The sequence below is a fragment of the Bos indicus genome, chromosome 2, assembly GCF_029378745.1.
Source record: "Bos indicus isolate NIAB-ARS_2022 breed Sahiwal x Tharparkar chromosome 2, NIAB-ARS_B.indTharparkar_mat_pri_1.0, whole genome shotgun sequence".
Lineage (NCBI taxonomy): Eukaryota > Metazoa > Chordata > Mammalia > Artiodactyla > Bovidae > Bos > Bos indicus.
The window spans coordinates 4,610,052-4,636,963 of NC_091761.1; the positions used below are offsets into that span (position 1 = coordinate 4,610,052).

Here is a 26,912-nt window from a genome sequence, read left to right on the forward strand (position 1 = left end):
TGTTGGTTAGTATTTGGCATTTTCACTGCTGTGACCTGGATTTGATCTTGTTGGGAAACGAAGATCTCACGAGATGCTGAGTATGGCTTTTTAAAAAAAAGAGCAAGCAGCTGTTTTATAACTAGGCTATCCAAGTTATTTTGTTCTGTGGTTCCCAAACTTTGCCACACTAAAGTATCACCTAGAAGTTTTTAAAACTCTCAGCTGTCCAGTTCATATCCCATACTATGAAATCTGAATGATGTTGAGAGCCGTAAAGTCTAACCTTAGGAACTGCTGACTTCAGCTCATCCTTGAATGTTTGAATTCTTTGTCTTTAATTTAATTTGGGAGGTCACTTTATGGTTACCTTAGCTGAGGCATAGCTTTTGTTTACTTGTGCAAAGATGATTCACTAATCCAGTGAGAATTTGTTTGTTTAGTTTTTATTGATTTAAACAGTTAATAAATTAATGTATAATTCAGTTTTAAAAACTGTAATAACGGGAAAACCCTCTTTCTATGGTAATGACAAGCGGGGGGTGGGGGAAACACACCCAATAAGCACTGACTTTATTTCCATTGAAAACAGTTGATGGTACAGGTTCCTTATCCCAGAATCACACTTTTGAAATACTAAGTTGTACTGTCTAATTAAGTAGACAGATTTGTGGTCATATGCATTACAGTTATTTTTAATATTTCTGTGCCTTTAAAATGGCACAGAAAACTGAATGTAAAAGCCCAAATACAGTATCAGGAAACATTCATTAAGCTGATCCAGTTCAATATCCACTAAAATGTCTCAGTTACCTTGTACCTAGGTACACAACCAAAGCTGCTTACCCCAAGTAAGTACAAAAAATGGTGTAGTTAAATCTGAGGCTGAAAGCAATGAAAGTTGGAAAACTCCTGCACTGAGGATTAACTGAAATTGATTTTTAATGTCATATTTAGTTATCAACAAGATACAGTCACGTGAAGTTTTTTTTCTAATGGAGAGTTGATTTTATTTTTTTTCCCATTTTTAAATGTAAATATATTTTTAAAATGTTAACAGTGTTCTGTTGGTTTCTGCCATATGATGACGCAAATCAGCCATAATTGTACATACCTCTCCTCCTTCCCTAGCTTCCCTTCCTTCCCCTCATCCTATCCCTACAGGTCATCACAGAGCGCCAGACTGGGCTCTGTGCTACACAGCACGTTCTCATCAGCCATCCATTACACATCCATTACAGCTAATAGTGTGTATATGTTGATGTTACTTTCTCTTTTTGTCCCACTCTGTCCCTTCCCTACCCTGTCCACAAGTCCAGAATCATGTGAACTTTTATAAACTACTTACTTAAACAGTTTCCTTCCTGTTTGTTTTTTTGTGGAATGGTCTCAGTATAATGTCTCCTGACTTGTTCAGGATTCATATTTATCAGTGATTGGACATCCAAGAGAGAATACAATGTTCATTTTGTTATTGGTCTTTTTTTTTTTTTTTAACCACTCAGCGTAGAAAACTCCAAGTTTTGTGACAGTTCAGTTCAGTTTAGTCGCTCAGTTTAGTTGCTCAGTCGTGTCCAACTCTCTGCGACCCCATGGACTGCAGCACGCCAGGCTTCCCTGTCTATCACCAACTCCGGGAGTTTACTCAAACTCATGCCTATTGAGTCAGTGATGCCATCCAACCATCTCATCCTCTTGTCGTCCCCTTCTTCTCCCGCCTTCAATCTTTCCCAGCATCAGGGTCTTTTCAGATGAGTCAGTTTTTCTCATCAGGTGGCCAGAGTATTGGAGTTTCAGCTTCAGCATTGGTCCTTCCAATGAATATTCAGGACTGATCTTCTTTAGGATGGACTGGTTGGATCTCCTTGCTGTCCAAGGGACTCTCAGGAGTCTTCTCCAACACCACGATTCAAAAGCATCAATTCTTCAGTGCTCAGCTTTCTTTATAGTCCAGCTCTCACATCCATACATGACTACTGGAAAAACCATAGCTTTGACTAGATGGACCTTTGTTTGCAAAGTAATATTTCTGCTTTTTAATAAGCTGTCTAGGTTGGTCATAACTTTTCTTCCAAGAAGCAAGCGTCTTTTAATTTCATGGCTGCAGTCACCATGTGCAGTGATTTTGGAGCCCCCAAAAGTAAAGTCAGCCACTGTTTCCCCCATCTATTTGCCATCAAGTGATGGGACCAGATGCCATGATCTTCGTTTTCTGAATGTTGAGCTTTAAGCCAACTTTTTCACTCTCCTCTTTCACTTTCATCAAGAGGCTCTTTAGTTCTTCGCTTTCTGCCATAAGGATGGTGTCATCTGCATATCGGAAGCTATTGATATTTCTCCTGGCAAGCTTGATTCCAGCGTGTGCTGCCTCCAGCCCAGCATTTCTCATGATGTACTCTGCACAGAAGTTAAATAAGCAGGATGACAATACACAGCCTTGACGTACTCCTTTCCCGATTTGGAACCAGTCTGTTCTTCCATGTCCCGTTCTAACTGTTGCTTGTTGACCTGCATACAGATTTCTCAGGAGGCAGGTCAGGTGGTCTGGTATTCATTCCCATCTCTTGAAGAATTTTCCACAGTTTATTGTGATCCCCACAGTCAAAGGCTTTGGCATAGTTAATGAAGCAGATGTTTTTCTGAAACTCTTGCTTTTTCAATGATACAATGGATGTTGGCAATTTGATCTCTGATTCTTTTGCCTTTTCTAAATCCAGCTTGGACGTCTGGAAGTTCTTGGTTCACATACTGTTGAAGCCTGGCTTGGGGAATTTTGAGCACACTTTGCTAGCGTTTGAAATGAGTGCGGGTGTGTGATAGTTTGAGCCTTCTTTGGCATTGCCTTTCTTTGGGGATGGAATGGCGGCTAGTCCTGTGTCTACTGCTGAGTTTTCCAAATTTGCTGGCATATCGAGTGCAGCACTTTCACAGCATCATCTTTCAGGATTTGAAATAGCTCAACTGGCATTCCATCACCTTGAGCGTTGTTCATAGTGATGCTTCCTAAGGCCCACTTGACCATCCATGTTGCTGCAAATGGCATTATTTCATTCTTTATAATGGCTGAGTAATACTCCATTGTCTACGTTTTCTATATGCCACATTTTCTTTATCCATTTCTCTGTTGGTGGACATTTAGGTTGCTACCACGTCTTGGCTATTGTAAACAGTGCTGTAATGAACATTGGGGTGCATATATCCTTTCAGATCATGTTTTTGTTTATACAGTTTTTATTTTTACATTTTTTATAGTTTTTATTACTTTAATCAGACAGTCTCAGTGAAATGAGTTATTGTTTCACACAATTCAGCATGAAACTTGTAGTGACTTCTTTAAGAAAAATATTTGTTTAGGGACTTGCTTGGCAGTCCAGTGGTTGAGACTTTGCCTTCCAGTGAAAGGGGCATGGTTCAATCACTGGTCAGGGAACTATGATCCTACATGCTGTGCAGTGTGGCCAAAAAAAGAGCATTTGTTTGTTTTCCCTATATCTTCATTTGTAATCTTGGTAATATCAGATGACTAAGATTATAAAAGAGGTTATTTTGTAATAGTTGGGACAAGAAGCAGAATTAGAATGCTTGTATGGATTTGCATGCTCAAGCATCTGAGAACTAAGTCTGGGTATTCCAGTTTGTTCACAGACTAATCAGTACATTGGCTAAAGGAATAATATATTTCATACAAAATAGTATCTTTGAGCAAAAAGTATCTTTGGAGTTACTTACATTAAACTGTTGTCCAGGTTGAGAAAACAGATGGAGAGAAGTTGCATGACTTGCCTAATTTTGGAGAAAGCTTGAAGCTGCTTGCTTTTGTGGATTCAGGAGTCTTTGTATTTGCCAAAAATAGGCGTGGGGACCAGACACCACAAAGTACGAAATCGGTTCTGTGAACTCAGAAGTGATACTCGTTGAGTCAGAACAATACGTTGTACCTAATGTAAGGTACAATAAAAAGTAGGCACTTGGTAAAATTGTGCCGGTTCCTTGCAATGTTGAAGGTTAGTGTGTATGAGAAAGACAATGAATTCAGTGTTTCAGGTGGAGTTTTTTTTTCCTTAGCAGTTTGGTTCTGTTGTTGGTATGTATTTAATAATCATACACAAATTTCTTGTTCTCATTCTACCTCAGTTTCTGTCTTGCCTACAGCCTCCTTCCCCCTACCCCAAGCTCCACCCCAGATATGAGATAAATACGCTTTGGGGATGACCCTGACTACTAGTTTAAATTTGTCGTTTCTGTTAGTGTAGCTCAAAAGTGAATACTGCAATGAGTAGAAATTACAGTAATTATTTTTATGAAAAGTACAGCTCTTCTTTTTTTGTATTTGGTTATTTATAGGGTTCCTTAAATTACAGTCTACTGAGTGAAGCTTGGAAAGAATAATTTCAGTGATTTGATTGATGGTTCTTTCTATCTAGGCCACTCAGTTTTAACCTCATATATCAAGTTTTCTGCTGTTGAAATCAAAGAGAGCTGTTATATCATTATTGTAGACATCTTTTGGCAACCCATGTTGAAGGAGGATCAGGAGGTCTAGGTGCTTTGCTTTGCCTCTGTATTAATCTGCTTGGGTTGCCAGGACAAAGTGCCATAGACTAGGTGGCTTAAACAGCAAACAATTTTCGCACAGTTTTGCAAATTAGAAGTCTAAGAGATGGTATGGGGAGGGAGGAGGGAGGAGGGTTCAGGATTGGGAACACATGTATACCTGTGGCGGATTCATTTTTATATTTGGCAAAACTAATACAATATTTTAAAGTTTAAAAATAAAATAATTACGAGTAAGAAAAAAATGTAAAAAAAAAAAAAGTGAATTTAGAACTCCCCCCCCAAAAAATAAAAATAAAAACAGAAAAAAAAAAAAAAAGATGTGAGCAGGGGGTTAGTTTCTTCTGAGACCTCTCTTCCTGGCTTGTAGATGGCTATTGTCTTCCCTTGTTTTCACATGGCTCTCCTTCTGTGCATGTCTGTGTCATAATCTCTTCTGATTAGGGTACTAGTCATAAGGGTCAGAGCTTTATCTCCACATACAGTCATATTCTGAGGTATTGGAGGTTAGGACTTCGCATGGGAATTTGAAGGTAGCAGCTACTAAATGGCTTTGCTTTTGACTTTGGACAAGTTATAGCGGTTTGCACGAAGTGATGCTGACATGTGTTAAGACATTTATGAAGATTGATTACTGTATTGTCAGGAGGTTTGTTTATGTTTTATTTTAGGGCTGGATTTTGATTTGGAATATACTTTTTTTTTCTCTTTTTCTTCATGCTGGACCTTTCTTTCTAGAATACAAGTGGTACTTGACCATCCACGGAAAAGTGAAAGGCCTTTTTTTTCTGAACAAGTTTTATCAACAGATCAGTAAGTGGAAATATATTTTCTCCCACCCTCTGTAAAGTCTTTTTGAAAGCTTTATATCTATTTGTCCATGGATTGGACACGACTGAGTGACTGAGCTGAACTGTGTTTAGTTTAGTCTTGTTTTTGACATACTTCGTGGCATGTGGGGTCTTAGTTCCCCAACAAAGTATGAAACCTGGGCGCCCTGAATTGGAAGCATGGATCTTAACCACTGGACTGCCAGGAAGTACCTGGCAGTGATGTCTTAAATGAAAGAGTAATTTTATTTTCTAGCTTTAACAAGTGAATTATTTAAAAGTGTTAGTAACAACATATTGATTGGTTTGCATTTGACTTCAGCATTGACTTCAAATATTTTCTCGTATTTGTACAGTAGATCCTAGGTTTGGCTCTTGATTAATGCTTTATATTCGTGTACCCATCACCCAACTTTAATAGCATCAGCTTCCTGTAAATGTCTCATCTGTGGTGGTGGGTTAGTCACTAAGTCCCGTCTGACTCCTGTGACTCTATGGTCTGTAGCCTGCCAGTGTTTCCTTTACTCCATATGAAATTTTTTTCCAGTGGACTAAACCCCTATATTTTAAGTGAGGTAGAAGTCGTATAACATAAAACTCACTGTCTAACCATTTCAGTGTCTAATTCAGTACTACTCAGTGCATTCTCTGTTGTGCAGCTGCCACCTCTTCCTAGTTCCAGATACTTCCACCATCATCAGAGGAAGCTCCATCCCCATTCTCCCTTTGCCTGCCAACCACTAGTGCGCTTCTGCCACTGTGTATTGGCCTGTTTTGGATTTGAGTGCACGTGAAGGTGTATATTACGTGACCTTTTATCTTTGGCTTCTTTTGTTTACGTAGTGGTTTTGAGAGTCATCATGTAGCATATGTCAGCACTTCATTCCCTTGGTTTTTTGGCTGAATAATTAAGCCTCTTTTGATATGTATAAAAATCTTTATTCTCATTTGATATCAATAATAGAAACTAGAATATTAGGATAATTTTATTTTAATAAAATTAGAAATTTGATGATTATAAAGTGAAAAAATAGTAATTTAAAAGTATACTTACCAAAGCTGCATTCTTTTAGAATTATTGACAGAGGCATCGAAATTAAAGCCTTTATTTGAAGTCTGGATGCTGAAACTTAATTGGACTCATGAGATAGCTGAATAAACAGATTCCCTCACCAGCTTTATTGAGGCAGTTGTAGTCTGTTTAATTCATACGTGCACAGCTTGAAAAGAGAGACAGAATGTTTCTCATTGCACTGGTGTTGTTTTTAGTTGCTAAGTTGTGTCCGACTCTCTGTGACCCCATGTGTTATAGCGTGCCAGGCTCCTCTGTCTTTGGGATTTCTCAGGTAAGAATACTGGAGTGGGTTCCCATTTCCTTCTCCAGGGGATCTTCCCAATCCAGGGAATCCAACCCGCATCTCTTGCATTTAGAGGCGAATTCTTTACCATTGAGCCACCAGGGAAGCCCTGTCTCATCTCATTACAAATTAACATTTGTTAGGGTCTTCCGTAATTGTTCTAGAGTAGTGGAAATAATACTACATTCATGTCTTATTGTTTTGCTATGAACAAAGCTAGTGGAGATGCTGGAATTCCAGCTGAGCTGTTTAATTAAAATCCTCAAAGGTTATGCTGTTAAAGTGCTGTACTCAATATGCCAGCAAATTTGGAAAACTCAGCAGTGGCCACAGAACTGGAAAAGATGAGTTCGCATTTCAGTGCCAAAGAATGTTCAGACAACCATACAGTTGCACTCATTTCACATACTAGCAAGGTAATGCTCAAAATCCTTCAAGCTAGGCCTTAGCAGTACGTGAACCAAGAACTTCAAGGTGTGCAAACTGGGTTTAGAAAAGGCAGAGGAGCCAGAGTTCAAATTGCCTACATTCGTTGGATCATAGAGAAAGCAGGGGAATTCCAGAAAAATATCGACTTCTGCTTCATTAACCACACTAAAGCCTTTGACTTTGTGGAACACAAAAAACTATGGAAAATTCTCAAATAAATTGGAATACCGGACCACCATACCTATCTCCTGAGAAACCTGTATGCCAGTCAAGAAGCAGCAGTTAAAACTGGACGTGGAACAATGAACTGGTTCAAAACTGGAAAGGAGTATGTGAAGGCTGTGTATTGTCACCCTGTTTATTTAATTTCTCTGCAGAGTACATCATGCAAAATGCCAGGCTGGATGAATTACAAGCTGAAATCAAGATTGCCAGGAGAAATATCAACAGCCTCAGATTTAGAGTGGTATTATCTGCATATCTGAGACTGTTGATATTTCTCCCGGCAACTCTAATGGCAGAAAATGAAGAGGAACTGAAGAGCCTCTTGATGAGGGTGAAAGACGAAAGAAAGAATGCAGGTTTAAAACTCAGCATTCAAAAAACTAAGATCGTGGCATCCAATCCCATCACTTCATGGCAGATAGAAGGGGGAAAGTGGAAGATTTTATTTTCTTGGGCTTGAAAAATCACTGTGGATGATGACTGCCTCAGTTAAATTAAAAGACGTTTGCTCTTTAGAAGGAAAGCTATGACAAACCTAGACAGCAAATTAAAAAGCAAAGGAATCACTCTGCTGACAAAAGTGTATATAGTCAAAGCTATAGTTTTTCCAGTAGTCATGTATGGATATGAGAGTTGGACCATAAAGAAGGCTGAGTGCTGAAGAATTGATGCTCTTGAACTGTGGAGCTGGAGAAGACTCTTGAGAGTCCTTTGGACTGACTGCAAGGAGATCTAACCGGTCAACCCTAAAAGAAATCAACCCTGATATTCTTTGGAAAGACTGATGCTGAAGCTCCAAAACTTCAAGAGCCAGCTCACTGGAAATGACCCTGATGCTGGGAAAGACTGAGGGCCGGAAGAGAAGGGGCAACAGAGGATAATCGGGTTGGATGGCATCACTGACTCAATGGACGAGTTTGAGCAAACTCTGGAATGTAGTGAAGGATAAGGAAGCCTCATGTGCTGCAGTCCATGGAGTTGAAAAGAGTTGGACATGACTTAGCAACTGAACAACACCAACCACAACAACATGTTTTATTTCTCAAATTAAAAAAAAATTAATTTCAAAAGTTTGTCTGTGCTGGGTCTTCATTTCGACACGTGGGCATATCTGGTTCCTGCACATGGGCTTGGTTGCCCCAAGACATGTGGGATCTTAGTTCCCCCACCAGGGAGTAAACCCAAGTCCCTTGCATTACTGGACCTCCAGGGAAGTTTCTATTTATTTTTGGTATCATGGGAGTCAGGACTTAATCTCCCCACTCCCACCTTTCCTCCTCCATTTCCTTTCTGTTACCATCATCAGATGGTTTCAGGAGACAGTAAAGTGACAAGGATGTATTAAGTAGTACTGATTTTCATCCACAGGAAATCACAAATTTATTTTCAAGTCCTTAATTTAGTGTCTGGAATTAAGAAAGGCAAATGTAAGAATATAGAAAAATAATCATTGCTCTTTTTGAAACAAAAATGCAGAAATGCTAACACCCTTTATATATTTTTCATGATCTGATTTTTAAAATATGCTTGAAATGTGTTTTTAATTCATGCACATTTGTATTATTGGAATGTAAATTTAATTGGAGAGCACTAAAGTTGAAAAACTAAGCCCCTAACATTTTTTCTTCAGATGTTAGCCTAATATTGCCTGTATAGAAATGTAGATGTACATACTGAGAAATACATTTCTGTGGTTGTTACTTTGAGCCTGAAATTAGATAGACATACTTTTAGTATTCATTTGAAATAAGATAGTTTATTCTACTTTTTACACTCGTCCTAAGAAATTTAAGAGGATAGAAATGAAGCTGAAGGTTTTTTTTAAATAACTTGTATAAAATGAGGGTCTTACAATAAACTTAAAATGATCTGTTTTATTATCAAACATCTGATGAAAACTTCATTTTAAAAATGTGAACAGTTCTCAAGTGATTTTACCTTCCTTTCCCCTGCAGTTTAGCCACCCTACACGTACAAAATACACTTGCCCCAAGCTCTGAAAAACAGATGTTTCCTTCCACCAGGCTAAATTTTACAACAAATACTTACTAAATTATTTATTTATTCTTTTTTGGGGGCTGGTGTGCTGGATCTTCATTGCTCTGCATGTGCTGTCTCTAGTTGGGGCTGCTGCTGCTGCTAAGTCGCGTCAGTTGTGTCTGACTCTGCAACCCCGTAGACGGCAGCCACCAGGCTCCCCTGTCCCTGGGATTCTCCAGGCAGGAACACTGGAGTGGGTTGCCGTTTCTTTCTCCAATGCATAAAAGTGAAAGTGAAGTCGCTCAGTCGTGTCCGACTCTTCACGACCCCATGGACTGCAGCCTACCAGGCTCCTCTGTCCATGGGATTTTCCAGGCAAGAGTACTGGAGTGGGGTGCCATTGCCTTCTCCCTACTTGGGGCAGGCAGGGGCTATTCTAGTTGCCGTGCTCAGGCTTCTGATTGCAGTGACTTCTCATGGCAGAACACGGGCTCTAGGGTGCATGGGTTTTAGTAATTTCAGCACATGGACTCAGTAGTTGCAGTCCTTGGACTCTGGAGCATGGGCTCAGTAGTTGTGGCTCACAGGCTTAGTTGTCCCATGGTATATGACATCTTCCTGGACCAGGGATTGAACCAGTGTGCCCTGCATTGCAAGTGGATTCTTAACCACTGGACCACCAGGGAAACCCCTACAACAAATACTTATTAGCACTTAATCTGTCAATTGACCTTTTTTCAAATTGTAACTGGTTTCTGCCATTAAGTCAAATTGTTCATTTTGTAAATAGGTTGACTAAAAGCTAGAAATGATGCATATTAGATAAAGGTACAGGAGTGTAAAAAAATGTTCATTTAAAAATGTTTTCTGGTAGTGTTACAGTGCTGACATATTTGTAGTGAAAGTACTTTTTCCTTTCCCAGGTGTCATAGAACGAAAACATCGCCATGGCTACAGAAATTGGTTCTCCTCCTCGGTTTTTCCATATGCCAAGGTTCCAACACCAGGCACCTCGACAACTGTTTTATAAGCGACCAGATTTTGCACAGCAGCAAGCAATGCAGCAGCTTACCTTTGATGGAAAACGAATGAGAAAAGCAGTAAACCGAAAAACCATAGACTATAATCCATCTGTAATTAAGTATTTGGAGGTAAGTTCAGTTAATGTGCTTTAGATGACCAAACTTCGGTTTTTTAAAAAGAAGAAAAGTTTTAAAATGTAGGGTAATGAGTATACCTGTGTTTTTTGCGTTAGGAGGATGCAATAACATTTCAAATGAGGCCAGTAACCTCAATTAAGTAGAGTACTGGGTGGGTTTTTTTTTCCCTTTGAATGCATGAATAATTTCAAAAAATTTTAAAGACACTAGTTTAAAAATACACTTTGTTCTAAAGGTTCACAACATATATCAGAAGAGAGTACTTTTGTTCCAGTTGTAAAGCACTCATTAAACTTGTAGTGTATGTAAAATGTTAAGAGATTACCAACATAAGGATATTTGTACGAGAACATGTGTTCAGAGTAAGTGATGTGTGTGTCCAGTACGCTGGACTCTTCAAGGCCCTCAAGGAAAGGGCCTCTGTTTACTTAGAGGATTGAGCATGTGCTACAGTCTTGTCGGGTGAAACTCTAATACGGCTCTGATAGGGCGTGTGAAGGCAGAGTAGGGGTCTACCTAAGCCTGGGTCAGCTTGACAGATCTCCCCTGTGAGTTCTTTATTTATCTTAACCTTTTTTAAGTCTCTGATTTGCTTTTTATTACCATCTCCACTTTAATCGGGTTTTGGTCTGTTTTGCTTCCTATGAAGAAAATTTGTCTGCTTTTCATTGCTGCTGCTGTTAGGTCGCTTCAGTCGTGTCTTCTGTGGACTCTGTGCGACCCCATAGACGGCAGCCCACCAGGCTCCTCCGTCCATGGGATTTTCCAGGCAAAAGTACTGGAGTGGGGTGCCATTGCCTTCTCATTACCTGAGACAAATTGCTAAAAGACCTATATGCCTAATTTGTATGTTGCAGGGACTTAGCAGAAAAATATTCATTCAGAGGTAAAGGTAGATTAAGGCTTTTTCAGATGTTTCAGTTGAAAAACTAGACTAAGAGAGTTTGGGAGGAGTTAAGAAAACCAAGACCAGGATAAGAGGAATTGTTTTGTGCTGAGAAATGTGAAGGAATTGGGAATGTCTGTCTATGAGAATGTGTTGGGGTCACCAGCATCTTGGATGATTGGTTGGGCATAATATGAGCAAAGAGAGGAAATTCTAAACAATGTCAGTAGGAAAAGGGGGAAATCTCTTAAGATAAATACTATTATCTATGTTTTAGAACATAGTGAAAAAGTTTTATTCTTCTTTTTCCCCATTTGATGACAGCTTACATTCTGTAAATATTTACTTAAGCTTCAAGTTGAGTATAGACTATATATTGATTGATTGATTGATTGATTGATTTTTAACAGAATAGAATATGGCAAAGAGACCAGAGAGATATGCGAGCAATTCAGCCTGATGCAGGTTATTATAATGATGTAAGTATAAGATATGTCATATTTGTTTAATAAAAACCTCTTTGCTTGGACCTAGGAACTATGAGATCTCTAATTTAAACATGGACTTTTCTTTTTACATTTTTTTTTTAATAATTAAAACATTCCTGAAAGGATAGTGTATCTGCATAAACCATGTTTTTTTTTTTAACCTGCATTTAAATTTTTCTTTTAATCTGATAATGGATGAACTTTTGATTTGGGTCTTAAAGCAATGTCCAGCAAAAGGTTGCACTGCCTAAGAGTCCTTATAAGAGAGAAGTTAATTTTAAACCTTGCTTGTTACGAATATGTTTAAGTGTGTTGACTTTGAGAAGTAATTTGGGAAATCTGGCCCTTGATTTTATTGTTTATTTAGTAATAAATAATAGGCATTTAACTTTCCTGTACTTTCATTTTCTTCATTTGATTACTATAGACTAATATATTACAGTACTGTCCTGTATGGTCCTGAATTTGTCTTTAAATGTTGAAATAATTACCTTACCATGTCCCTGGTTTATACCCTGTGCATGATCAGAAGCTCTTTAAATCTAATTCTCTTTTTTTGTAGCTGGTTCCACCTATTGGGATGTTGAATAATCCTATGAATGCAGTAACAACAAAGTTTGTTCGAACATCAACAAATAAAGTAAAATGTCCAGTATTTGTTGTCAGGGTAAGTATTCTGTTTGATACTTTTTGGAAAAATTAATTTTGAAAAATTAACCTGCAAATATATTTAATAGGACAAAGAAAATGAAGCAGTGTTTAAAATATATAACTGGGATAAAAATCAGTGTATTGCTTTTATTTTTATTTTGGACTATCCAGTTTATCTATTATATCCACGTTTAGTAAGGTAGTACTTTTGGATTGCTTTTATGTTGCAATTTCTGTAGAATTCTCTCTGAGCTGGCCATGGATATATATTGCAGCAGGTGTCTGACTTGCTTTTGAATAGAAATGTTCTGTTGCAGTTTAGAGAACAGCATCTCAAGGTGAATCAAAACTCTTAGGGTTACTGGGAAGGGAAACACCCAAGAAGAGCTGAAGCCCAAAGGTAGACCATAGTTGTCATCAGTGAAGGTACATTGTGGGTACTCAATACATTTTCGCTAAAATTTTTAAAATATAATATTAAAATAAACAGTACGTTGACATGGTTCAGATTATTAAAATTTGAAGGATTTGTAATAAAGAAGTCTTCCCATCTCTGTGTCCCAGGCATCCAGCTAATATTCCTATAGATAACAGTATAATCTTTTTGTGTATGTGTTTTGCTAGTAAGAAAGTACTTGTTGGTTAGCAGTATATCAAGTCCAGAAACATAAGATAGTTAATAGTCAAAGTTGAGTGAATAAGAATTGAAAAAATAATGGGACAGAGGAAAGACATTTGTGGCAAATGAGCAAAATAAGCAGGTCTTCTTATTAGAGAGGTGTGATAGACAGCCCAGAGAACTCAGAGGGCTGAAAGAGATGCTGGCTTCAGCTCCATACAAATGTGACAGTCAGTCAGGCCTCCTCTTTGTTTCGGAGGCCTATTACAGTAGAAAACATTAGAAAAGGAACATTATTTGAATGGCTTTTGTGTTAGTAGAGCCAACCAATTTGTAGTGTAATTTTGTATGGCAGAGGATTTGGTGAAAGGAGTATGATGTGCAGCTAATTTTAATTTCTCGTTAGCATAACACAGAAAACCTTTTTGAGGTGAATAGAATCTGAGCATTCCATGTGCTGTATCTCGTTAGATGGGTAAATTGCTCATTTGGGAATCAAGCTATAAGGTCTTAGGAAATTTGCACATAGTGAAGACAAGTCCAGATTACAGGCGTTAAAGACATAAAGACTGTGGGTCCTGTGTCTACAGGGTGGTAGCCTGTAGTCTTTACAGAGTTGGGATCCATAGCAGATAGCAGAAACTAGGAAAGTAGAAGGGTTTTTTAAAATGATAGCAAAATCGTGATCTTCAGGTAAGCAGTAAAAGGCTGGCTTGTCATGTGTATCTGTGTAATTTACCAAATAAACTTGATTTCGTATGTCTCATCCTATAAGCACCCTTGTATTTTTCAGCCCTGTGTCACACTTTTTACAGGGGAATGTAGGATTGTTGTATTGATATTTCTTGTGTTTACATCTATGGAAAACGTGTGTAATCTGTCATAGAAACTTGAAAATAAAAGAAAAAGTACGTTGCGTTTTGAGTTGATAAGCATATGCCACAGATTCCTTCAGAATGCAGATTGTGACGTTGAAATACTGGGGTACTGTTAGTCATGCCTCTGTTGTATTGCCTTTTTTTTGTTTGATGCTAGATTAGCATGAGACTTGTCACTGCTTGATATTGTGAATGAAGAAGAACTTTATATGTATTGTACATTTAGTTTCCAGGAAAAGTTTGATAGCCTTGATTTCCTTAAATTGATATTTATTGTTATACTGTTTTGTTTTGTTATTTTCATAAAACACTGGTAACTTTTCTGCCCAAAGGTCCACTAGCAGCTGTAATAAACCAAATCTTTCACTCATTCAGTCTCTGAGTTTTTCTGGTGACTGACGATCTTATTTATTAGTATGATGATCTTCCATGTATTCTAGAAAAAGTAGATCTTCAGATATTCTGTTTTGAAATGCTCTTTAGGGTGCCTAGGTGTGTGTAACTTAACAGGTTATTGTAATGCACTTACTCTTTTTAATTTACTTAATGAGCCAAGTGCTAGAGTTTTCCTTGGACTGTGTTAATTTCTTTTCTGGCTAAGTATTTGCTTATAAATCTGAGCCATATTCTGAAGTGAAAGTATTGTCCACTTAATGTCAATTGTTGGATATTTTATAAAGACTTTCTGAGTGTTTTAACAATTAATTAAGGTTGTGGATTTGTGACCTTGTATAATGTCTTTTTCTTTCTCAGTGGACTCCAGAAGGAAGAAGGTTGGTCACTGGAGCTTCTAGTGGGGAGTTCACCTTGTGGAATGGACTCACTTTCAATTTTGAAACAATATTACAGGTAACAGTAATCATCAGATGGTAGCATCATTCTGTGTTACTGGCGTTTTAAAACTTATAATTGGACAGATCATTGCCTTCCATTGTATCGTCTTTGATATGATGTTTATAAATGTTTTGTGTTTTCACAGGCTCATGATAGCCCAGTGAGAGCCATGACTTGGTCACATAATGACATGTGGATGTTGACAGCAGATCACGGAGGATATGTGAAATATTGGCAGTCGAACATGAACAACGTCAAGATGTTCCAGGCACATAAGGAGGCGATTAGAGAGGCCAGGTTTATACACAATATACCATTTTCTGTAGTCCCTATTGTCATGGTTAAATTATTCTCTAAGTGTATTCTGGGTGCAGAGATGCATGGGTTCTGTCAGATTCTGGGAAACTTTTTGCACCCTATAAACACAATATTTTTCTTTGTTTTCACACATTCACCATTTTGCTGGCACTTTTCTGAAGTAGTGTTGTCCCGATATGAGCCTTTGCAATATGTTAGAGATGTATTGTCTGCCGCATTTTGCACTGGTTTTCTCTTTTCATTTATGGTTAATAATGTGTATACGTTATTCATTTTTATTACCTACTATGTAAGATAAGAATATTTAATTCCAAATAAAGAATTCAGTCTTTAATTATACAACTGAATAAAATCTAAAGCCTACAGAAAACACCTTCAGAGTTCTCACAAAATACAAGAAAAAAAAGGCTTAAGTGAAGACCTGGTTGGCTTGGTTATGCCACGACTTCAAAAGAAAAGTATAGTAGGGCTAAAAAGTCTCCAAGTAACTCTGGATGTGGCAAACATTAATGGATTAATGAGCGGGTTCTTTCAAGCTTTGGAGCTGTGAGCAGACCATTGTCAAGAAGACTGTAGGACTTTCCTTCTGATTCACTGTTGTTGACATCAGTAATGCAAATGTATGATAAGTGGGAGTTTAAAATATTTTCATTAAGTTGTATATTTTTACATATCAGTGAGATATGTATAGTAGAAATGGAAAAGAAAAAGTTTCAAAAACAAGCTTGAAGAAATGCTGCAGCTTCAGAAGAAAGCTAAGCAGCGTTCTTTATGGTTGTGCCACCCACACGAGGGAGGAGGTTGACATCTTTATAGAAACATCGTCCACTGTAGTCACTTGTTTCTACTTTCAGAATCTTAACAAAGACTTATTGGATAAACACACATCTGCAAAGACTGTGCCTTATTCTCCTGACTATACACTGAATTTTCAAAAGTGGTCCTTTCTTAAGCATAAGGTTCAGAAGTTCAGGGGAGTTCTTAGAGTTAAGTGAGAAACTTGATGGTCTTTTACAGGGAGGAAGAAATGGATCCCTCCTTTGCAGCATATTCTTTGGCTTTAAACAGTCGGCATGTCCCCATGTTAGTTTCCTTCAAAAAGTGTAACATTCATGGGATAACTTGCGTGAAAAGAAGGTGTGAACATTTTCCACAAACCTTTTACATAAGTGAGAAACATCATATGAAGGAATGTTTTAACAACTAGTCTTAAAACAGCCTGCCTGAAACTTTTCAGCTTATCATTATATGAAGTTCAAAGCAGAAGCTGATGCTGGTTTTTTTTGAGCAGTATTCCTATGTGATTTTAAAAGACTTTACAGGAATATTGCAAAGAGAATTTGTTTAGTTCTATACTTAATCAGCTCTATGTTTTCTGTTGATACCATAGGAAATACTGTACTGTGGGGAGTCTGGATAGCATTAGTACTAATAATACCCTCATTAAGTTCTCTGAATATTGATGATTGAAAACTAAGAAGCAACTACTGTGAATTATTCTTTTGTTGAGATAGGTTGTTAGCTAACAGCAGTCTCTTTAAGGCCCTTCACGTTGGATGCTTCCCTCTCCTGTTTATCGCGCAGCGCAGTGTTTTATTTTTCCCTGTCTGAGACGCGCAGATAACCTGTGAAATGCTGACTTCTTTCCCCTGCTGTGTGTCTTCACGTAACAGTTTCTCACCCACGGATAATAAATTTGCTACATGCTCTGATGACGGCACTGTTAGAATCTGGGACTTTCTTCGTTGCCATGAGGAAAGAATTCTCCGAGGTACGTGTCCTAACAGTACTGATTGGAATATTTAAATAGGGAAGGCATTTGTGGTTTAAATCATCACAGTACCACAATACCAGCTTACATCTTCATTCAGTTGTTTTACATACACACCATCTCAACCAGGCTCTTGAAAGAAACCTGAACTCTTTCTGGTTCACAATCACTTTTTGTCTATTTTTACTATTAATATTTTGAGCTGTAAATTAAATACACACACATTTCCTGCCTTGTACCCCGGACGGCTTTCTCCAACATATTGACGCTGTAATTTTATTTATATAACTCACATTCTTCTGACATTGCTTTTTCAATAGGCATTAACCAAAGTCTCAGTAGCTACACTTCTCAATATTGGTATTTCTGAAAGGAGGTGGTTCTTCAGTATACCACATTTATACTACATGGGCCATTTGTTACTACATATTGGAGGGATTTTTATTTACTTTTATTGATTTCATAGTTATAAACTAACATCTGTGAATTACTCTATCCTAGAAAAGAAATCCATATTTTCACTTGGATTAACTTAGTTTTCTAAGTGGGGCTGTTGAAATAACTCACAGTAGTACATCAGCACTATTGATGTGAATTTAATAGTGTTAGAGTTAAGGAATTAACTGTGTGTTTTATATATTCAATATAAATATTGACACAAAAAACATTTACGTACATCTTGGTTTATTATTAACTAGGAAGGTAGTTTCCTCAGGTATTAACGAAGAGTACATTGTCTTCCATACTCTTGATTCCATTATGCCATAAAAGTATCATCTTCCTCTTACACATACATGCGTAGAGAGAGAATGGGTGCCACAGACATTGTGTGTCAAGAAATTACTATTCAGAGATTGCCCTTTTTTGTTCAAGAGTTGGTAGAGTGAGTTATCTTGCTTGACTTGTTTCTCACACCTTTTCAGAGTTTTATTTACAGCATATAGAGTTTATGCTTTCTAGACAAGAAGTTTAGTGTTCTTGATATTTAACCCATATTTCAAGCCAGTGTATTTTTTAATCACAATTTTTAAACATTCCTGGCTTTACACATTTTGTGGGTTTTATCCAGAGTAATGTATTGTGATAGCTAGAATAAGGATATCATACCTGTCCTATTGAAGGGGTATACTCAGGATGAGGTCATAATATTGACAACCAGAAACTAGATGGAGCCTTTGAAATCATCTAATCTGCGTTCTTTTATGGATGAGCACCAAGACCCAGGAGATTAAGTGAAATAGTCAAGGTAAAATAAGATCAGAGCCAGGACTAGCTTCCTATCACTTGACACCTATCCTAATTCTACTATGAGAAGTCTTAGCTGTTAAACAATGATAGCTTTTTCTAGACTTTGAAAATCCTAAGAAATACAGAGGAAACCAAATAATTTTATGTATTGATGTAATTCTAAAGGATCAAAACCATTAATTTAACAATGGCCTAGACTATAATAACCATGAAGTCTGATATAATACGACTATGCATCTTGTATTAAATAAAGAAGAAAAACTAATATAAGATAGTGTCTTTAACCCCAAGTGCCAATGAAGTGTTTTTCAGTTATATTAATGAAACTGTTTCTAAACAGTGCTTAAGAACTTGATTCTTCTGAGATTTAGAGTGTAAGTTAGGTATTAATTAGCAGGTAAATATTTTCAAATTTGAGTCCAGGTGAATTTGGATAAAATTACATGAATGCTGAATCATAACCTGTTCTTCATATAGCTTAAAAAACAGACCAATATCATGTCTGTATTAACTGAGGGTTGAATTTTATATTTGCTGTGGGTATTCTTTTTAAGTTTTTACTATGAATATTTAAAAATGAACAAAAATGCAGTGAACCTCCATGTGCTTTTAGGATCAGTATTGTAGCTTACTCATGTTGTTGTCTTCCTGTAAACAGTGTTATATTTGGTTTATGGTCATGACTGTTTTCTTAGTACCTTAGTGAGTACATGAGAAATAGAAATACAGTCAACCAAGTTAATTATACCACCTAAGTAGTACTTCTGATAGTGGATCTGGTGTAGTGGATGGGTTGTTAGGGTCTAATTATCTGACAGAAAACTATCATTCCTCATTTTTCTAAATTTTCTGAATTTTAGACATGATTATAAAGTAATGAAACCAGTGTTGTTATAATTTTCCTATTCACTTGGTGGGTTTGGGATCAGGGCACTATGGCACTCAAGTTGTCTCAAGGGATGAGGTGAAATTCTTAACAAAGTGAAGTGAATTTAATTTAGTTCTATTCATAGAAAATGGAATCCCCAAGTTAAGCAAATAGGAGGCTTTTAAAATGCCTCTTGCCCTTTATGAAGGTGCGATAGGCTCTATGACGTCAGGCAGGTAAGCACACTTCCACGGCATGTTAGTGTTGTGCATCAGACCATCACCTGGGATTAAGTTAAGGAAATCCAACAACATTTTGATTGAAGGGGATATTTGTGAGCACGTAGTCCAGCTGTTTATCGAATACTTTCCCACATCACTCCCCCAAACCATTTTTCTACTCACAAAACATTTTTATTGATACAGTATTTACTATGCGTGCGTGGTTACTCGCTCAGTTGTGTCCGACTCTTTGCGACCCTGTGGACTGTAACTCACCAGGCTCCTTTGCCCATGGGATTTCTCATGCAGGAATACTGGAGTGGGTAGCCATTTCCTCCTCCAGATGATCTTCCTTACCTAGGTATTGAACCCGAGTGTCTTGCGTTGGCAGGCAGATTCTTTACCACTGAGCCACCAGAGAAGCCCATATGATATTCACTACCTCACATGAACCTCTCAAAAGAGGTTCAGTTTTATGTAGCTCTAATTTTCAGAAAGTTCTTTCTTTAAATCAGAAGCCTTCTTTCTCATAACTTGTCCTGCCTTCTGGAACACAAAAAATTAAATCTGAACTCTTCTACATGGCAGCTCTTCAAGTATCTGAAGACAGCGCTCATATCTTCTTAATGTCTTGTAGCTGTAAGCTTACAGGATCCCTGTGTGTGGCAGAGGCCATTATATGGTACTTTTGAGTACAGAATTTACAGTTGCTTTTTAGTGAGTGTCCTTACTGAGATTGTTCTTATGCTTCTTGGAAAAAGAAGACGTTACACAAGAGAAAATAATCAGTATTTTTAATATTTAAATGAGCATCGATCTATTGTCAGATTTGCTACTTTGAGGTTGTCGTATTTGTTCCATAGATGGGAAAAGGACACACTTGTGAAGCTGAATATATTGCAGCATTGAGAAATACTATGTGTATGCCCACCCATTTCCAAAGCATATGCATATCAGCATAATTTACACACATTTATCTTTCTTTTCTAGTATGAATTACAGCACTCAGTTTAGGGACTGGGATTAAAACAACCTTTAAGCACCAAGAATACATAAGTCTAAATGAGCCTGTAGGTGTTTATGCACTTGACTTCAAGTGAAATAGAGGCATTAAGATCCTTTTATTAGTGAGCATATATTGTATTCATGCTATCATAGGTAGAACACATTTTTAAAAAATAAAGTATGATGTCTTCCTACCCTCATGCTTCTTAAAGTTTATTTTCACAAACTTAAAATGTTGGGTATTGAGGGAAAGAGTCAGTGAGAGTCTTAGAAGTGTGCTTTTATCAATATAAAGTTAGAAACAGATCATTTGTGACTAAAATGAAAATAAGAAAGATTGGAGATACAGAATCAATAAGAATACTGTAGTTAATTTTAATTAGAAGTGAAATTTTATTTTTTTGTGCTTAGTTGTATCTGACTCTTAGTGACCCCATGTCTGCCAGCATAATATATACTAAAAAGAATCCAATTTACTAGCTTTAGTATGAATTGTTTTACCTTCTTGATTTTAGCAACAATAACTGACACATTACACTTATTCTAAGTAGTTCATTTAATCTTACCATTACCCCTATGAGATAAATATAGTTTATTCCACGTTTTAGAAAAAAGTGAACTTCCCCAAGGCCATATAACTTGTAAGAGGTGAGGCTCAGATTTGAACCCCTCTCAACTCTAGAGTTCATACTCTGAAGCGTTATGTTAAACTGCCTCTTTTATGTTTTAAAAGTATCATCAGCATAGATGTAATGTCTTCCTGAGCGGTGATGATCAAATTGTAGAATAAAGGTTTTTGTAGGGAGAGAAGAGAAGTATTGGGTAGAGAGAACTGTAGATTCTCAATTTTTTTTTGCCATTCTACTTTAAAGCTGTCCATATAGGGTATAGGTTTTCAATCACAAAGAATAGTTCAAACTGCAAATGAGTTACAAGCTATATACTGGGTTAAATAAATAAACATGAACATAAGGAGTTATACTGAGGCTTACTCAGGAGGTAAGATCTGTTTTCAGTTTTAAAATACACCATTCATGGAGAGGAAATGAACCCTTGAGTACACACAGCATAAGAAAATAATACTGTTAGTATTTTTGATAAGTCTCTGTGTATCTCTGCCTGACTGAATGTGACTGTGGTTCTTTAATGAGATAAGCCCCTCTGCGAAGATCTTTTGGTTTGGCAGTGTGTTTCTGAACTGTGTGAAGACATATTTACAAAGTCTTGAGTGTTCAAAAGTCTCTGATGCTTTTTTATTGATAATGTTTTATTTAAAATTGGCAAACTATGAAGTTTGCGATTAAGGGACCTTTATGTATTTGTACAAAACATTCCACAGAATCCTTTGTGTTCTCCCCAAGATGAAAAGCAAATACTCAGCTTCCTTTAAAATAGCCTGTAGCAGAATAACCCCTTTCACTAACATAGCATGTTTTAATATTAAAAGAACTTAGGGTACATCTTATATAATCGTCCAGTCATTCATGTGGGCCCATAAATATATTGGTTGATAACCTGTTTTCCCTGTGTTTCCTTATTTTGAGGAAGCGTTTATTGAAGGCTCTTTTCCCCCTGCTCCCTTGAACAGACTGGATCATGGTATGTTTTCCTACGTAAATAATTATCTGAGTATATCATGAGAGGGAAGAAGACTTAATATGTATGTCTAAAGCAAATTATTTGAAGAAATTAGTGTAGTAGCATCCTGAAATATTCATTTACTATGGTCCATTCATGTTTTACAGTATCGTTTTAGGTTTTTATACTGAGCTTTGTTCTAACTATGTACTTATTTAAAATATTGCACATATGTTCCAAAAACTTGTTGAAAATAGATCTTGGCTTTCTTGGGATGCCAGGGCTGCACACTGTTACAGTCATTCTGTTTTAATTAAGAGCAATTTCCAGACATTCTTTTGTGTATAGAGATTCCAATTTTTTGACAGCAACAGATCACTATGACTTGTCATCTAGGCAGTCAGTTTTTATCTTTGCATTTAATAAATATTCTGTAATTGTCTGCTTCAGTTTGAGTGAGGCTTAAGTTTTTGTTTGCCAGTGAATTAGTTACCCTCTAGAGCTCGGCTGATGAAGATTTTTATAGTTTTTAAAATTAGAATTCAGGACATTGGAAAGAGCTGATAAAAGTAAAGGTATAGTATGCTTTTGGCATCTTCATTTTCAGTGGGTAGATCCTTTAATAAAAATAGTATAGTTAAAATATGGTATCACCACAAGTAAGTTGTTTGACAGTGAAGGAGGTTAAGTACCAAAACAAATATTGTTTTTTTCATAGTCACTTTCTTTGTTCACTTTTATTATGTATCTGAAAGCCATCTTAAAATTTGATTTAAATCAGATCGTGGGAATTTCTAAGAAGCACCTACAGTGGTGTGATCTCTTTAGTTATAAGAGACTAAGAATTTCTGTTTAAAGGAAGAAATGGTAGTTTCTTGGTCATTTATCCTTTTTTTTTTTTTAACAAATCGTGTCATAAAATAGTCTTAATTTGTCCAAAACACACTATTATGACTCAAAATCAATCTGCTGAGGCTTCTTTTTTTTTTTTTTTTTTTCTTTTTCAGTGAATATATTTTAATATAGTTCTCTCTGAGAGAACTTTACCTTCTTAGCCTGGTTTTAGAGTGTCACGTTACTTGCATTATCCCAGTGAAGTGTATCTACCTTAATTTGATGTTTTTAACTATTGAATTGGTTTCTAGGGAACCCCAGGAAGGGCCCAGCCACCACAAGACGCCTTTGCATAGGGACTGGCAGAGCTCCTCTAGCAGTGTGCAGCCCAGTGTGCTGCTGTGTGATAGCCCTGCCCTGACTGTGCATGCCTCTTTGTAGTTCTCAACAGGCAAAGGTACAGACATGGTGTTGAGATCCAATTTAGGTTATATAACTTTAAAAGTGGCTAAGTTGCTGCTGTTTAAATCATAAGTGTTCTGCCACATTAAAACAGTTAGGAAGTACTGAGGGAAATCAAGATGAATGCAGACCAATTCTAGGCCAGAATACTGGAGTGGGTAGCCTTTCACTTCTCCAGGGGATCCTCCCAACCCAGGGATCAAACCCAGGTCTCCCACATTGCAGGTGGATTCTTTACCAGCTGAGCCACAAGGGAAGCCCAAGGATACTGGAGTGGGTAGCCTATCCCTTATCCAGCGGATCTTCCTGACCCAGGAATTGAACCAGGGTCTCCTGCATTGCAGGTGGATTCTTTACCAACTGAGCTATCAGGGAAGCCCAAAGAGTATTAAGGTGAGTCCAAGAGACTTCGTACCTGGGAGCTCAATATTTTATCTGCAACAGAAACTTCTTGTATAAAACAAAAGTAATTTGTGATAACAGAAGTCACCAAAGGTTAGAGCAGTTGGTCTTAGTCCTGTAAAGCCTACTAATTGCTTTTTAAAAATAGTTTTACTCTTCTGAAATGAAATTTATTGATAATAACCCATACATATAAAACTTTTTTTTAAAAAGGTACCAGTGCACATCCAAATAGACTCTGAGAAGGAAAGTCTTTACAGAATGCTTATTAAGGGACATTACTGTTTCCATTGAAAACCAGTGGTTTGGAATAGAAATAGGTCATGCTAAAACAACCCTAGTTTTATAGAATTACCAGAGGGGGAGATAAAGGAATTGTTTTAAACCATAGTCAGTCTTTTGAATTAATCTGTAGGTCATAGTAGATCGTGGCATTATAGCTGCATGACTGACTGTTATTTCCAGAAAAGTTCATTGGATGTTTGTTACCTGTGAGGCATGTATGCAGAAAGTGCTGCAAGATCCTTTACTTGGCCTCTCTCCTGTTTAATATTTTTTATTAAAGATGGCTTTTGCAAGTTAACAGGTGATTCACAACTATAAGCAGAAATTCTCATCTAGAATGGATAGTGTCATCTTAAACCTTGTGAATAGAATATTATTGTATAAAATTTTAATTAGAGATAAATGTGAAGTTCTATATTTAGATTTTCCGTCTCAATTCTGGAGTTTACTAGATTGGTATATGAGAGTTCATATAAAAATAACCATGGGTTTTAGCTGATAGGTGTGAATTCTTGAGGTGTCATCCCATCCCTCACTTGTAAAAAATGTATGTTTCAGAATGATATGAGTGTGTGTGTTTAGTCTCTTTAAGTCGTGTGCAACTTTTTTGTGACCCCATGGACTGGAGCCCACCAGGCTTCTCTGTCCAAGGGATTTCCCAGGCAAGAATACTGGAGTGAGTTACCCTTTCCTTCTTCAGGGTATCTTCCTGACCCATGGGAATCAAACCCATGTCTCCTGCATTGCAGGCATTGTAGTTAGATTTTACGACTGAGTCACCAGTGAAGTCCTTCAGAATGATGGGGCATAGTTATCATGGGAGTTAATTAGAATGGAGAAGGATCTGGAAATCATGAGGAAAAGTACAGCGAAGTTTAGTATTCAGCTTGGACAAGAGAATCTGAAGAAAAATTTTGTCATCTTCAAATATTTAAAGGCTTTTGTATGGGAGTAGGATTGGATTTGACTGTGTGGATCACAATAAACTGTGGAAAATTCTGAAAAAGATGGGAATACCAGACCACCTGACCTGCCTCTTGAGAAACCTATATGCAGGTCAGGAAGCAACAGTTAGAACTGGATATGGAACAACAGACTGGTTTTAAAGAGGAAAAGGAGTACGTCAAGGCTGTATATTGTCACCCTGCTTATTTAACTTCTATGCAGAGTACATCATGAGAAACGCTGGGCTGGAAGAAGCACAAACTGGAATCAAGATTGCGGGGAGAAATATCAATAAGCTTAGATATGCAGATTATACCACCCTTATGGCAGAAAGTGAAGAGGAACTAAAAAGCCTCTTGATGAACGTGAAAGAGGAGAGTGAAAAAGTTGGCTTAAAGCTCAACATTCAGAAAAATAAGGTCATGGCATCTGGTCCCAGCACTTCATGGGAAATAGATGTGGAAACAGTGTCAGACTTTATTTTTCTGGGCTCCAAAATCACTACAGATGGTGACTGCAGCCATGAAATTAAAAGATGCTTACTCCTTGGAAGAAAAGTTATGACCAACCTAGATAGCATATTGAAAAGCAGAGACGTTACTTTGCCAACAAAGGTCCGTCTAGTCAAGGCTATGGTTTTTCATTGGTCATGTATGGATATGAGAGTTGGACTGTGAAGAAAGCTGAGTGCCAAAGAATTGATGCTTTTGAACTGTGGTGTTGGAGAAGACTCTTGAGAGTCCCTTGGACTGCAAGGAGATCCAACCAGTCCATTCTGAAGGAGATCAGCCCTGGGATTTCTTTGGAAGGAATGATGCTAAAGCTGAAACTCCAGTACTTTGGCCACCTCATGCGAAGAGTTGACTCATTGGAAAAGACTGATGCTGGGAGGGATTGGGGGCAAGAGGAGAAGGGGACGACAGAGGATGAGATGGCTGGATGGCATCACCAACTTGATGGACGTGAGTCTGAGTGAACTCCGGGAGTTGGTGATGGACAGGGAGGCCTGGCATGCTGCAGTTCATGGGGTCTCAAAGAGTCAGACATGACTGAGCGACTGAACTGAACTGAATTGAGGATTGGATTTATTGTATATAGCTCTATAAAGGAGCCAGGGAGAAAATTAGGACATCATCATGTGTGCTAAGTCACTTCAGAAGTATCCAACTCTTTTCAACCCTAAGGACCCTTTGCAACCCTCTAGGCCCCTCTGTCCATAGCATTCTCTAGGCAAGTATACTGGAGTGGGTTGCCATGCCCTCCTCCAGGGAATCTTCCCAACCCCAGGGATTGAACTTGGATCTCTTACGTCTCATGCATTGGCAGGCTGTTTCTTTATCAGTAGTGTCACCTGGGAAGCCCTAGGACTTCATATTTGGAGTTAATTATGGAAGTTTTTTTTTTTTTTTTTAGAAAGATAAGATAATAGGATATTATGTGAGCTATCAGGCTTTCCTTTGCTGAGATTTTGCCATGTTTAGCTTTGCCAGCTGTTAGGGAGATTTGAGAAGGCACTGCTTTTTTCAATTGGATGGTTCTATTTGAAAATAATTAACCTGGATTAGATTGTCTGTTTCCTGTAGTTTCTTGTTTTAAGGCAGACCCAAAAGCCTGAAAGTCAAGCATGTGGATACATTTATTATCAAGGGTTAAAATGGGTAGGGTAAGTCCCATGAGATACTGCCACTTTGCTCTAAAAATACTTTTGGTAAGACGGTAGATCATTTAATTAATCCTATTGTTTGAAGTAGTAAATAGAGCCTCAAAGCCAACTCATGTTTTTAAAGATATTTAAAAGTATTTATACTCTTACATCATTGTACATATGCGTATACAGTAAAATATACAAATCTTAAGTTTACAGTATGAGGTATTTTTACATACTTAAACATTCATCTGTAACTACCTCTTAGTTCAAGATACAGAGTATTTTCAGCGTTCTAATGTTTCCTTCATGCTTCTTTTCCCCCTATGCCTTTTATTAAGTAGTTTAGACTGTCAAAGATATTTTCATTCAATTATTTTTCCTTTTTTCCCCACTATTCTTTATTTTGTCGATTTGTAGTTTCTGTCATCTCACCTTCTCTTGTGTATAGCTTTCTTA

At 37.4% G+C, this 26,912-nt stretch overlaps 1 protein-coding gene across 12 annotated transcripts in view; it reads left to right on the forward strand.

Moving 5' to 3' along the window:
- Positions 1-26,912, forward strand: part of WDR33 (WD repeat domain 33) — a 108,572-nt gene that overhangs the window by 37,398 nt on the left and 44,262 nt on the right. For 9 of the 12 annotated variants that reach the window (XR_011570223.1, XR_011570227.1, XM_070801703.1 and 6 more), the window contains 6 exons: positions 10,279-10,506; positions 11,812-11,880; positions 12,452-12,556; positions 14,791-14,886; positions 15,017-15,168; positions 16,863-16,960. Coding sequence is in view for 9 of the 12 variants with exons in the window: in XM_070801703.1 (XP_070657804.1) it covers positions 10,303-10,506; positions 11,812-11,880; positions 12,452-12,556; positions 14,791-14,886; positions 15,017-15,168; positions 16,863-16,960 (724 nt within the window). In the remaining 3 variants the exon portion in view is untranslated. Of the gene's footprint in view, positions 1-5,271; positions 5,347-10,278; positions 10,507-11,811; positions 11,881-12,451; positions 12,557-14,790; positions 14,887-15,016; positions 15,169-16,862; positions 16,961-23,401; positions 23,572-26,912 lie in introns of those variants that run through there. The other 3 variants (XR_011570229.1, XM_070801686.1, XM_070801735.1) reach the window with 3 other exon arrangements.